The sequence below is a fragment of the Gavialis gangeticus genome, unplaced genomic scaffold, assembly GCF_001723915.1.
Source record: "Gavialis gangeticus isolate Ggan-Ray unplaced genomic scaffold, GavGan_comp1, whole genome shotgun sequence".
Taxonomy (NCBI): domain Eukaryota; kingdom Metazoa; phylum Chordata; order Crocodylia; family Gavialidae; genus Gavialis; species Gavialis gangeticus.
Window position 1 is genome coordinate 27333165 of NW_017729030.1, and position 15315 is coordinate 27348479.

General features: G+C 37.8%; 1 protein-coding gene across 1 annotated transcript in view; it reads right to left on the reverse strand.

Moving 5' to 3' along the window:
* FAT4 (FAT atypical cadherin 4) overlaps window positions 1–15315 on the reverse strand; it is a gene marked incomplete at its 5' end in the record, with an annotated part of 260980 nt that overhangs the window by 97912 nt on the left and 147753 nt on the right. The window contains 3 exons of the mRNA XM_019521824.1: window positions 2673–2847; window positions 3465–4387; window positions 11061–11411. Of these exons, the coding sequence (XP_019377369.1) occupies window positions 2673–2847; window positions 3465–4387; window positions 11061–11411 (1449 nt within the window). The remainder of the gene's footprint in view (window positions 1–2672; window positions 2848–3464; window positions 4388–11060; window positions 11412–15315) is intronic.

Consider the following 15315-nt stretch of genomic DNA (forward strand, 5'->3'; position numbering starts at 1 on the left):
GGGGGGGGGTGCGCTCTAGCAGCCTCCTGGGAGGTGTGTGGGAATGCCCTCAGTGGCCTGTACAGGCAGGCGCTGATTCCCCCTGCCCCATGAACAGTGAAAGTCTATTCAGTTTGCCTGTGCTCTGACTTACAGTGCTTTAAGTGCAATAGTTAGAATGCTTCCACCAGGGACTTTTTGAACATCTGTGCTTAGCCATATTGGTTAGCTATGACTTTTGGGGCTAAGGAATACCACTCATATCACTAGATTGACCCATAGACTATATAACATTAGTAAAAGGTAAAACCACACACATTATGCTCATAATAAACTATGACACAAGTATGAATCAGGTGGTTATGTTGAAGGGCCATTAACAGGATAGTACAAGGGTAGGTTAAGAACCCCTCAGTGTTTATATCTAGGAATGCTGCTGGGTTTATATAGTACATGAGCACTACATGGATGTGCTGTGAGAAGGAAAAAAGACCTGGACATCCAGAATTTTGATGGACTATCCATAGATTTTCAATTTTTTTTTTCATCTGGATGTAAGATGCACCATGTTAAGTGAGATGGTTGCCTGATTTTCTAAAAACAATCAAATAAAAAACAAACAAACAAAATGTATAGTCCAAACAATACAACTTTTTCCTTATCCAAAGATAACATGGATGAGGATAATTTCAGAAAGGCAGTTTTCTTCATAATGATTCTTTGTTAGAAATGGCAAAATTATCTGTTTTTCTAACTTAAATCTCACTCTACTTAATCCTTACTTTTGGAAACAAGCTAAAAAGCAGAAGTGATACCTAACAGACATAAAACAAAACCCTTCAAAGAGACAGAGCTACTTCAGGCTGGGAATTAGGAATCCCCACTCCAGTTATTGCCAAAAAGAATATATTTCTGCATTTATATTAACTGGTCTTAAAAATGACATTCAAAGCAACTTGGTTACATATTTAATCATAGAGTCATGGCCATCAAATAGATGTATAGCAAGACCTGCTTTTTTTCATTAAATAAATCCTTGCTTAGAGAAGGGCAGTACTTTGCCAAGTTTATGTTATGACTTTAAATACCTTTTTAACATTTGGTATCCTGCTTTATTATGTTTTGAATATTTTTACCAAATTAATTCACTCTTATAATAATACGTTACAACAATTTTTCTGTAATAAATGTCCTTATTCAGAAAGGCTTTTCCCCATGGAATGGCATTTTCTACCTTCATTGCCAGAAGTCCATAACAACACACACATAGACACATACACCACATATATTAAAGCAATATAAAAACTTAAAAAAAAAAAATCAATGAAATGCCTAGCATTTATAATGGTAACACTTTGTACCTAGAAATTTTGCAATAAACGACATGTTTTAAGAAGCCTTGACAAAACTATATTTCTTAGCATTCTGCAATGCCTTGACTTCCTGCACATAAATTAAATAGGACAAGGATCTCTCAGAATTTCGCTTGAGCTAAACTATATAAGTTTGTAAGTATTGATAGTTTGCGTGTTTACTACTATTGTGTCCTATATCCTGCTCTCAGCAAAATCAAAATCAAGGGAAATTTTGACAATGACTTCAATGGTAGCAGAATATGGTCCTTTAAATACTTTTGTCCAAATCTTTAATGTGCTTCATAGTATTATGAAACAATAGCATTAATTTACAATGAAGACTTTTCAAATGCCATTAACATTTCTTTTTGTTATTGATAAAGAAAACAACTGGGCCTGGAAGTATAAAAAACAGGCAGAAAGAAGACCAGCTTCAATTAGCAACAATCAGCATAATATTTACAGATTTAACAGTGAACCAGTATAGCGTGCTACTATTTTTGCAAAGGCCCTCTATGCTTTCTATGTATTAGTGAGTATAACTTCTTATAGATTATTAAAACAAGTAAATCTGAATAAGTTAACTGCACTGTCATAGCTATACTTGTTCTGGTGTGGCAAATCTTCTCTTTTATATCTCCTTTCCAATGAGCCAGTGCTGCTAAGCAGACAGAAGACGTAGATTTCTAAAAACAGCCATTGGAGACACTGGATCTTAGATACACTGCTGTGGGGCAAGATTCCCTTCATGCCTCCCTCTTCTCCAATACCCCACCCCCCTTGCCCTGTCACTTAATGCATGAGACATCCTGTACCGAGTCAGGTCCAATGTATTACAAATATAAATTCAGCCCATCCCAATTGCTCTCTGCACATTTGGGATAGGAAACCATACACTACTTTCTTTCTCTTGCACATCCAGCATATTTAAGAAAACAGCACTGTGTAGACCTGAATTTAACATGAGATATATAAATTTGAATTTGAGTGCATAATGCAATAAAGACTTTGTAATGTAAAAGTGATATTGTAGCCATGATAGTCTAGAAATTATGTAAGAAACAAGGAGATTCTTAGGGTGATACTTTTTATTGGACCAACCATGCAGTTGGAATAAAGTTAGAAAACCTTTCAAATGATCATAGGGCCCGAGGAAAAATGTCTTGCTTGTCTGACTTTAACCCAACTGCATAGCTGGTCCAATAAAAGATATCACAATAAAGACTGAAATTGTTGGCCTGCACTTTTAACAAAGGCAAGCTATAAATTGGTATCTAATATATATCTACAAAGCCAGTTAAAAAACAAACACCTAATTAGATTGTGCATTTGATTTACCTGAATCAGCAGCTGTGATCAGCAAGACATACTTCTCTTTTGTCTCTCGATCAAGGCTCTTTATCAAACGGAGTTCTCCAGTGGATGAGAGAGTAAAGGCGCCATCTTCATTTCCACTAATAAGAATGTATGTAAGTTTGCTATTTAGACCTTGGTCATCATCCCGTGCTACAACCTACAAAAGTAAAATAAGCCCTTCAGAAGACATAGCAATAACTGATAAGTGCACACTTGTGTGTCAGTGAAATCTCTTTGTGTGGAAAGCATTTCATGGAAACAGAAAATATGCTGTTTGACAAAAAACTGAAATGCCTGGAAGTCTGTTAGATACCAGCTGTAAAGGAATGGCAAGTGGATTTCAAATGATGCTTTAAAATAAATATATAATTATTTGTTCTTTTTCCCTCAATGTGAAAGTATTATTAAGATCAAATTTGGAGTCAACTTATGGTTTTAATAAAACGCACAGCATACCCACCCTAAAATCTGCTACTGTGTACATTTAATGACTCTCCTTTAACTGTCACAGTGCTTCACCCACATATTAAAGAGGAAGTCTGAAAAGAACAGACTGAAGGAATTTGTGGCAAAGGAAGCAGGAACAAAGGGGATAGGGTGGACCCCTACTATCTGACTGTATGGATAAAAAAGGAAATAAGCAGTTGGGCACCTATACAAAAAACAACACAGTATGTTCTTTTGTATTCACAAAAGCTATTCTTAAATTTTACAACATTTCAGAATTCTTTACATTTTGAAGAAGTACACTATGTTGTCTCTAAATGTACTGACCTGTAAAATAACTTTTGGAAGTGTCTCTAAATTCTCAGGGACATTCACAGAATAGGGAGAAAGTTCAAATGTAGGAATAAAATCATTAATGTCCATCAGCACGATATTGACAGTAGTGGTATCAGTCCTCGGGCTACTTCCACGATCAGATGACTGAACAGTCAAAGTGTAGGCGGGTTCCTTCTCTCGGTCCAATGGCTTGGCAACTGTTATCACTCCGGTAACAGAGTCGATCCTAAACTCATTATTAGTATTTCCACTAATGATGGTATAGCGAACCTGCCCATTTGTCTCTTCATCTCCATCTGTAGCAAACACCTGGATCAGATCTGTTCCTGTCAGAGTGTTTTCATCAACCTCTACTTTATACTGCTTTTGTGCAAAGAGGGGATTATTATCATTAATATCAAGAACAATTACAACTACATCTGTAGAAGATGACAGAGATGGCTGACCTTTGTCAGTAGCTACCACAGTCAAGGTATAATTAGAAACTGCTTCTCTATCAAGCTCTCCAGTGAGCCTTACTTCACCATCAATAGTGCCAATGCTGAATTTGTTTCCTAAAGGTCTCTGAAGAGTATATTCAATATAGCTGTTTGGGCCACTGTCTGGATCTGTTGCTTGGGCTTTGAAAACAATAGTATCTATTGGAGTGTTTTCTGGAATGTAGGTCAGCTTTGGAGAGATGAAGTTGGGAGGGTTGTCATTCACATCCAGTAGAATTATTGAAACTTGAGCTGTGCTTGTAAATCTGGAAGCTGGGAGAGAAGCCATGTCATGAACTTGAACAATAAGACTATAAAAGGATTGACTTTCCCGATCCAAAATCTTCTTGATGCTTAGAACTCCATCCTTGTCAATATTAAATTGGCCCAAGCTGTCTCCTGATGCAATACTGTAGGACAATTGAGAGTTAGGGCCTGAAAAACAAAAATAAAACTATAATTCAGGTCTCATTGATCTAGATGTATACATAAAGTAAAATGCCTGGTAGGATTATGAATCTGTAAGAATACTATTCAAAATAATAAATGGGAAAATCGTTACATTTTGAAATAATGCATTCAGATGTATGAGAAGCACATCCTATTTTCTATCATCTGTGATTAAATATGGACAAATTATAGTTACATATTATATTTTGTCAAATCGACAGCTTTACTCAGATGTCACCACCTACACAGTTAGTTAAGTGTTGACAAAATATTTATAAACTGAAAATGTTTACTGATGTACCTTTTCCATTCCCCCTTCTCACAAATAATACAGAACTAGGTATAGAGAAGAATAACATAGATGATCAGAGAGGTATGAAATCGTTTCCATATGAAGAGAGACCAAACAGGGTAGGGCATTTCAGCTTGAAGGGGGACATGACAGACGGTTACAAATAATAAATGATGCAGAGAAAGTAAATAGAGACTTATTTTCTGTCTCTCTCAATATTAGAATCAGAGGAAATAAAATGAAATTATCAGGTAGTAGGTAACAAAAGGGAGTTTTTTCACATGGGAAAAAAACTTGTAGAGCTTCTTGCAGCAAGATGTGAAATTTAACTAATTTTTAAAGGAGATTAGACCAATTCAATGAGGAATGTTCCATCAGTAGGTACTACACATGCAAGGGGGTAAAGACTGACACAAAACTTCCTAAACTTTTGAATGCTGGAAACAAAGGTAGGAGAAAAGCAGGTGGTAGGAAATTCTGAACATGGCATTTTTCATCAGCATCCACTCTTTGCCCTTGCGTGAGACAGGATACTGGGCTGGATAGATATGTAGTCTGACCCAATAAATGGAAGTTCTTATCTTATATATGGAACAAAACTAAAAAATACCAAATGAACAACCCTCATCTCATCAATGCAATATAAGTTTGTCAATTATTGCCACAGAAGAATCTCCAGTTCTAGTAAGTAAAATACATTTTGAGTCTCGACAATGATGCTAAGCTGCCTTAGGCATGGTATACTTCCAAAAAATGTATGTTGACAAATTAAAACCCAGAGCTTATTTTGAATATTTGTATTATTCCTTCAAATGGCAATCTGAGATCTACTTTTTCCTCTGGCCTCTGAATTAAACACTGAAACCGTAAAACATTAAATAAATAATTTTGAAATCCTATACTTTGTTTTTTTGGCCATAATTGTTATGAATTAGAATTAATAGATTTTTATATAATACCAGGCCTTCTCTAAATATTTCTTTTTCAACTCTGCATAATCTGAAGCTGGATATTTAAATGTTTTGTTACTTGGTATTTTCTGCCAATTTTACTCAGCAGTTTATTTTCTCCTCCAACTGAGTTCTTAAGAAAGAAAAATGATTCCTGTAAACAACATATTCATCATTTCTATTTTTATTCTCAATGGAATAAGACTCTAAATCATTCTTTTAAAAGCAAACATGAAAAAATAATACATTTAAATGACATTCAGAAAAGATTACTCTATTTAGATAAATGAATGAATACATGTTTGTAACTTACTTTGAACAAGTGAAGTGCTAGGCCAGTACTATGATATTATAAATTTATCTTGCTTTTAACACTACTAACACTACTAATGAAAATGTTCTTAAGTTTTAATGAGGTGCTAAGAACCTCAAAAACTACCAAATTCATCAGCTGGAAATCCTACTTGTATCTAAGACAATAGGAGTTTTGCCAATGACTTGATGAGTAAAATATTGGACACTAAAGAAAGAGAAGACATTTAAAAACAAACAAGAATCTTCTTATATTTTATTACTGGGGTGTTTTTTTTTTTACTCTTTTCTCATGTCCATTTTATTACTTGTTCTATGTACAATATATTTGCCATTTTTTATCCATATACTTTTTTATTTCTGACACAATTTATTCATAATCATATTCTGCTTTCAGCAGTTGCTATTCTTCTCCCAATTCATGACATTTTTATTAAGCTTGCCATTCCTTTTCTAGGTGATAATCCTATTATAGCTGGGTTTTTATTTGTACCTTTCTTGTTAAAACAGATGAACTACTATAACCCTCCATCTCTTGTGTCTCGACTATGCAAAAACGTATGCCTACACTTAATGTTGTACATTTGCTTTTGCGGCCATACTGAAACCAATGAAAAACTTGAGAGTCAATCACTCTTACAGTAACTGAAAAAAAGAGTCAATTTCTTTAAAAACAAACACTGAGTTGGAGATGGGGGTCTCTTTCATTCACCCTCATTATTACAAATCAGGCTTCCAAAATAGAGGGGCTCCCTCTGCTACTTTGATTAGTGATGATGAGATTGAGAAGTATGGGACCACAGGGGTTTTTCTTTGTTTTCTAAAACTTCGCTACACCTGAGACCCAGAGGCTGTGTCTATGCATGGTCTTTACTGCAGAATAGACTAATTGGCTGTGGAGTAAGGTGTCACCATCTACACATGGTATTAGGCTGCAGTAAACTAATTTATGCCACAGTAAGACAGTACTCTCAGGGACAGTGCTATCTTACTTTGGGGTAATTAACTGCAATTAAACACACGTGTAGATGCTGACCACAGGTGTAAATTGTGCCCAGTTTTGCTCCTGGCTGGCTGAGCTGACTCCTGCCTGCAGCCTAGCCACACAGCTCTGCACTTTCAGCAACCTCATGCCTGAACCAGCCTCTCTGCCACCCAGCACCACTGCTGTTGTACCCAGAACTGGGTCCAACACTGACCCAGGACCCAGAACTGACCCCCTGTTCCCTCTGCCAGCCCAAGCCTGTTCTAAGCCAGCTTAAATTGGTGCTGTCCCAGGCACATGTGTAGATGCTGCACCTAGGAGTATATACTGTAGCACAAACTGTTCTGGAGTTTATTGCTTCACATTAATTGCATGTATGGATGCACACAGAGGCATACATTTCTATGAAACTCTTTAAAATTCCACTTGTCAATTCTGCTGAGAAGCCTGTTCCCCTGAAATAAGCACATACAGGGACATGGGCATGACTCCTGCAATACTTTGCCTATAAGTTTTTCTCTCAAGAGTTTTGATTCCTACACTTCTTACAAGATCAATCAGTGACGAGTGTCTTGGCATCTTCCAAAATTACTGGTTTTACAATTTAAAATAGTTTTTGTATTAATTTCTTATGGAAAAAAAATCACCCCCTGTAATCGATGCCTCAATATTTTAGGAAACTAGAGTTTTTTACCCTATTGTAAATGCTTGAAAGCTGCATGGCATTCCCATTTATACTTACTATGTCTTTGTATACAGAGCAACTCAAACTGACGTAAACAACTATTGTTTCCCAAGAGGTGTGTCAAACAGGAAAATGACAATGGGAGTATTTTGCTGTTTCAGTTTTCAGCTTTTATTAGCATTTATCTTAGATTCACGGATGTAGCCTGATATAAAACAATGCCCCTTTCATGACTGCAGCAGTCTTCCTTAATCATTTAACATAAATAATCAGAAAATTTCCCAAAAGAGCCCCATTCAGATCATAATCTATAGGCTATTTATGGAGATACACAGTAGTAACTTTTACCCTGTTTTAGATGATGGGTCCAAGGTGGATTCAATTTTTAGCTTCCAAGATTGAAATGGCATCACAAATAGCTTGTAACTTTTGCTCAGGTTAGAGATTGTCCAAGCCTGCAGCATGTTCATATAAGGCAGTATATCCTACAGTAATTTTAAAATCTAGATTGTTGGGAAAATAAACTTACTATAAGTTATAAAAGGCAAGATATTGCTTTGATTTTTTACTGCCCTGCACTTAAGCAGTCTTTTATACCAATGGAAATTGAGTGTCAATTTGTGCAATGTTATGCTTATGATCTGGAAGCATTTAATATCTGTACTACAGAGATGTAACAAATGTAAACAATGGACAATAAGGTCCACAGTTTTAAGTGATATTAAAATTGTCATTTGCATGGAATCTAAAATGAAACGTTATACACCAGAATTGCTTGATAGTCTTTCTAGGGATTTAATCTACTAGAACTTCATGGATTTCAGTGGGAGAGATGTACAGAACTGACTGGGCAAACTATTTTCCTGTAATGAAGTCATTTGAGATGTCAAACATTTTTCCCTTTCCACAAGAGGAGAACCCCAGGAACTTATGCTTTTTGCAAAAAACAATACACACAAAAAACCTCCATGATTGCTAAACAATGAAAAAAAAGCAACAAAAATAAATAAATAAATAAATAATGAGGGAAAGAAAGAACTGGAAAGAGTCTGAGGGAGACCCACTCCAAAACTGTCAACAACTGGGTTGTTAAGCCAGTTACAGAAGTAGACAACCAGTTATTTCAAGGGTGGGTAGATATTTTTCTCATTTTTACTCCTCCTGATTTTGATCAGGAACTACATTTTGAGCCGACAAAAGTGTTTCCAATAAAAGCTGTATCAAAATTGGAATGCTCCTAAAAGGCTCTGTTTTGACCAATCATTATTTTCTGATGAGAGGTTGTTTTGTTGAAAAATTCCCAACCAACTTGAGTCATGTTTGTACAAGCCTGGATTCAGGGAAACATTTTAGCAGATGCCTATACCACAAGGAATTCAATGTGACATAAGTGCTCTGAATCAGAGAAGGCTATCTGTCTAAGAGATATCACAAAAAAAATCCTAAATTTAAAACCTGCATGACATTTTAAAGTATTTTATACACATAATAATTAATCGTCATTAGAAATTGTAGGCATATACTATACAACACATTGTTAATATGCTGTCAAAGAAGGTCTTGCATTTGAAAGCCTTTCAAACTATATCCCAACTCCATAGCTGGACCAATAAAAGATATCACCCTAAGAAATCCTGGCCCCTCTCTCAATTTTCCAGGCAATTTATCCTGATCATTATTTTCAAATCCCAACTGGTTGTCACCTCCTAAATTCTCTTATTATGGTGTAAAATAATCCAAGGATTAAACGCTTATAAGGAGGCATTTCCTTATGCTTTATTAAAAACTTTTCTTGAACTCCTCTACTGGTAATCTGTAGATTAAAGCACCTGTACAGAATATAGTTATGGGTCTCCTGCTATGACTATCTGTGGGGAGGGGTCTCACTTGTATTCATCCTTGTAGTGACTGTTTTAGAATATACTTGAAATTTTACGAAAAAAAGAAAAACAGAACAGCTAGAACATGTAGATGTGCTTTAAAACCATAATACGGATAAAAATGTTTGGAACTGCTGCCCATAGGTTGTGAAGGGTTAAACCGGGAGGGGGGGGCAATATTTCAGCTGGAGGGCTACTTAATGACTTTTGGTGAATTGTCAAGGGCTGAAAGAGTAGCCCTACCCCTTGACAGGCACTTCACCCCCTGATCACCATCTTGGGACCAGAAGTCTCACCCCTAACCCCTGACCATTGCCACTGGAAGTTCAACCCCCTTGCCCACAGAAGTACTCTTTTTGGGAGGGGGTTTGCCATCTTGGAACCAGAGAAAAAACAAATCATATGATAAAAATCAAACATCTACTACAATATATTTTCATTTTATTAAAAAATATATTTTTGTCTTGATTTATATGTGTTTGCTTAGTGTATATAGAGGTGATTGCATGATAATTCAAAATAAAGTCTTACTCTTGTATATTGTGTGTGGGGGTATGGGAGTTGGGATTTGTGGGGGTGTGTGTGAAGAGGTGTGGTGGGGGGTGAGTGGGGGGTTTGCTGGGGACAGGGGTCTGTGCAGGACCCACCTGCAGTGGCGCGCAGATCCCACCTGCAGTGCTGGGAGCCCCATGTGCTGGCACAGAGCCAGCCTGATTTGGCTCGAAGGTACATGCCAGAGGGCTGGGCCAGCTCCATGTCACCACATGCAGCTCCCAGGATTCAGCCAGAACCACACACTCTCTGGGGGCTCTGTATTGTGCATGGTTTGATTACAGCTGGGAGGAGATTGACTTCCTTACAAAGGAGACCCAAAATGAGGAGTTAAATTGACTTCTGCTGTGGAACTGGACCTGTGGAACTCGTGCTGAAAAGGCTGCAGAAGTCAGTGCAGTCAGTGTGGTTGTAAAGTGGTGAAAGTTCTTACATCATCTGGAACAGCTTGGACTATGCACAAGGTAAAGATTCTCCCCCTCAAGGGTCCTTGTGGGACTGTTTGGGGTCAGCGATTTAAGTTGCCCGGTTAAGGAGGTAATTTTGTTGTCAGGTTTCCATGCATGATTTTATGAGTTATTACAGATCACTGTTCTAACGCCTATGGGTGTAAATAAGAGTGTTTGTACTCTATTGTTAAGCTGTTGTACTGTTGGGGAAACTGAATCACCTCAGCTACACATTCACACCCTGTCCCAAGAGGGGTTACACATTTAATTTTTTTTTCATATTTAGATATTGTAAGCATGCTCTATACTTAAAGTACTTCAAAATGTGTGTCTAAGTGGGTACATACATAGATTTCTGGTATCTTCACCACTTTTGGAAAATAAAAACATTGGAAGAAACAAACCAACATTTAAACATGGTTCATCAAAAAGTAATAATTTACATACTGCACTGCAAAAAATTACTGCTATTTGCCTCTCATAAGCAAATGTTTATATACTGAACTAATATTCATGCGTTATAAGAAGTTAAAGAATGTAAGGAAGCACATACCGTCATCTGCATCAGTAACATTAAAGTTGAGGATTGTAGATCCTGGTGGTAGATCCTCCATGAGAGATGTACTGTATGAGGCCAAACTGAATAAGGGTGGATTATCATTTACATCTAATATGTTGAAGTAAACTCTGATGGCAGTGTATTGACCACCTCCATCTTCTGCACGGACGGTAAGAATGTAATATTGCTGCATTTCATAGTCTAAAATGCGAGTCAGATTAAAGACTCCAGTGACTGGATTCAGGAAAAAAATGCTGTCTTCATCATCTTCACTCACAGTGTATGTGATTTCTCCATTTACTCCAGAATCATCATCGGTAGCTAATATGGCTGCCACTAAAGAACCTACACAAGACAATACAAGAACTCGGTTAGACAGCAAGAATGAGGAAGTCCTATAAAAAAGAGGAAGAAAATAAAATAATGTATGGAACCTTCAACCAAGCAATCTTGTGGAACAGGTCTCTTCATTTAGAAAAAAAACTTGCAAATTGCAAGGTTTTTTTTATTATTATTATTATTATTTTATAGGGCTGGGGAACTATTACATTTATAATTTCACTGACTTTCCAACCATACAAATAGATTTTGTTTTCTAATAATTTTGTACCATTCAAGTTTTGTAGACTACCAGGTAGGTGGGTATTCCTGTACAGATTATTTTAAATAACTTTTAGTGCGTAGAACCATGGGCAGGAATACTTACTTTGTTGTTAAATAGAATTATGTTTGAACACTGCAACAGAATTCAGATGGAAAAATACTCTCTCCCATTAGTATTTCCTTCTAATGCTAGAGAAAGCCCCTCAAGGATTTATAAATATGAGGAATTTATTAAAACTTATTTGTTCATTCTTTTTTTGAAAGGAATGATTTAAATTTGTAATGTTTGTTCAGTGTCTAACAAACAGTCTGTTTCAATTTTTTAAAATATTACCCTAAGTAACTGCATAATTCTGGGCAGGAAACAAAGATCCCTCACTAGATGTGCCTATACACAAGCACAGAGGCTGTAAAGCATGAATAGGTGAGAAAGGATTTTTTTTTTTTTGGAATCTTGACTGAGTACTCTGGGTGCCTGTAGATTTGTGGGATACTTGCTCTGATGTGCTGTAATTACAGCACGTCAGAGCAGACTTGTTTAATTCAGTCTGCTGGAGCAGGGCAATTATTCTCCAGCAGCCTCCTACGTCTTGTGTATCAGCATCCCCATGCTTAAAAATGGCAACAGCAGGGGCTCTTGAACTAAAGCTCATTGAATTAGTTCAAGTGGCCCCGCTGCCATTTTTAAGTGTGGGGATGACGATACACGAAATGCAGTGGTGCTTTAATTAAAGAGACTCTTGCAGCTGCTCTAATTAAGCGCTGCCCCACTCCCCACAACCTCTGGAGCACGTGTAAAAGTGTAGGGGTCCATTTTTAAAGTAGTCCTTACTAAAGTACAATTCCCAGTTCCTTTAAATTTGTTCTATTGAATTTACTTTTACACTGCTTGCTCTGATAATGCTGAGTTGCTTTACTGAAGTTTGGAAACTGGATGTTAGCATTTAACTATTTTTAATACTAATTATAATCACTCAGTTTCCAAGACAGAAAATCATTTAATTGCTTTTCCATGGAATCAAATAAATAACATGCTTCAACAATGAATGTAATTGTTTTGAAACAATATGACAATGAAAACTATTCATTATCAAAATGAACATTAGTGCTATGATTTTGTCTGTGTAATCAAGCTGAACATTCTGGTTTCAGTTTTGTATATTTGATTACCTAATGTTCTAACATTGCTGATTACATGTTAATTGGCTAAAAGGCAGTCCTAAAACTGGATTAGATTACCAAATGTATAGTAATCCTATCAAATGCAGTTTCATTTTATGAATAAATAAGGGTCAGATTATAACTGGCCTTACTGAAGTGTGTAGGGCTAGGAAGGTATGCAAGGGACCTTCATACAATCTGCAGAAGTAGTCTGAACTCAATAAAAAAGTAACATGACATAAGCTACTTGTAGAGTAACTCCCATCAGAATTTACTGAAGCTTAGTAAAACTCAGATTCTATCACTAGAGGCAGCTTCAGCAACTCTCAATAGCTATTTTCATATGTTTAAAAGGAGAGCTTCTTGGATTGCTGCCACTGTCAGATAGGTTGCTGGCACACGTTACTGTTATGCTCTGATTAACGTGTTAATCACAACTTAAACAGCAATTCAGATAACTTCATGTTCCATAAAGTGACAAACCAGCCATAAGGATGTTCCATAAAATATGTAGAACATCTTTGTGGCTCATTTGTATGCACCATAAACTGAATGTGTAGCACCCCCATGCCAATGGTGACAACTGATTGTCAGCTTTGGTATGAGAACAGGGGTCAGCATTAGGACTGGGACTACCCTGGTGCCAATGCTGAAAACTTGCTACTAGGAAAGCGAGTTGCAATGTTCCCTGGTGGAGAGAACTCAGGGACTCCGGCTGCTGAGAACCTGTCAATTCATGAGCCCAGCAGTCTTTTCTGTCTTGCTATTCAGGCCCTTCCACAGCTGCAAGGAAAAGCACTTTAAAATGCTGGGCTGCAGGCGGCAGCACTGAATCCAGTTTTTAGACTTCCTGAAACAAGGAACCCCGGGATATAAGAGGTTCCTCAATCTCAGAGTCCTGGTGTCCTGGAACTCCTAAAAATCACATACGCAGCTGGACTGTCCCAGGGCTGGGCTGACAAACTGATTGCTGAACCTGGTCCTGATGGCTCTTGGTCTCAAACTGGACTGCTGGGGCTGGATCCAACAATCAGCTAAGTGTCAGGCCCATTCTAGACAGCCCTGGGTCTCAAACTGGACCTCGGATTGTCAAAGCTGGATCTGACAATAACCTGATGGTTGGGCCTAGCCCCAACAGCCAAGGATCTGGAATTTGTGGGGGGGTTGAGGAAGTCCTGAGTCCAGGACAGAGCTCTCACCTGCCTGATCTTGGGGCCAGAGGGAACCTGAGCAGGGTGTGGGGCCTGGGCAAATCAACCCATGCGGGGCCCCAACCCTGCTTTGATCCCATGGGCCCCAGACTAGAACAAGCTGCAGCAGGGGGTGGCAGCAGGGGGTGGGAAGCGAGCAGCTGGATGCAGAGACACTGCTCTGCCCAGCTCCACGCTGCCGCTATTCCACCCGATTCCACAGGGCCCAGGGTAGTTGCCCCGATTGCCCCCCCAACACACACACACACCTAGGGACAGCTGTGCTGGGGGAAACTTAACAGTGGTGTAACTGTGATAGTAGATATTTTATGCTCTGTTCCAAACACTGTATCTAGTGCCATGCAGATCTGGCATGACAGGAGATTCAGTGTTTGGGATGGGGCATACAATTCCTCTGTTTTAAATAATGTGCTAACAGAGGCCATAGCAATCTTCATTGTCGGAAAAAATGACAATTTTTCATTCATTATATAATCAGTTCTCATCAAGGCACAGAGACTAAATTGAATAAAGGGCACAATTTGGCAATTATTGTGTTAACAGTGTGTAGCTGACAACGTAAATCTGAAATACTGGAATATTGTATTTTATGTAAAATATTTTAAAATTAAACAAAAATCCTAGAATTAGGTGCTGGAACCCAGTGTATATTCACTTACCCTACACTAAACTCTACATGAAAAAAACCCCAAAACTATACAAAACAATACTAATGGTCTGAATTGAACCAAATAATCAAGGATGTACCAAGTTAAGTGATCACCTTCAGGAAGTCACTAAAGAAAATTAATCTGAATTAACTTAAAAAAATTAATTAAACTGATTAAACATCTCACTAGACAATGTAATTTGGTGTGTATGCATGTGTGTGTGCATGTGAATACGTATACACACACACACAGACGCAAACACACAGGCTAGGGACAGACTTTACACACAAACCAGTTAAGTGATCAGAAACTGGTTTAAACCAGCAGAACAGATGTTCAGTACACATAAGCCAGTTTGAAAATGGCTGAAACCAGTTTGAGATAAACCTGGTTGAATGTAGTATCAGACTTAACTGATTTGGCTCAAACCAGTTTATGCAATGTCTGTCCCAGACCCCTACCTGGTTTAAGTTAAATCAGAATCTTCCAGCATCCCAGATGCTTTGCTGGGCAGGGCTCTGCTCTCTGCTCCAGCCTAGGAGGGTGGGCCCCTCCCCTCTGCTCCCTAGCTGCAGCTCCAGCAGAGACTGTAGGCATCTGCCAGGCTTCCTTCTGCTTCCCCCC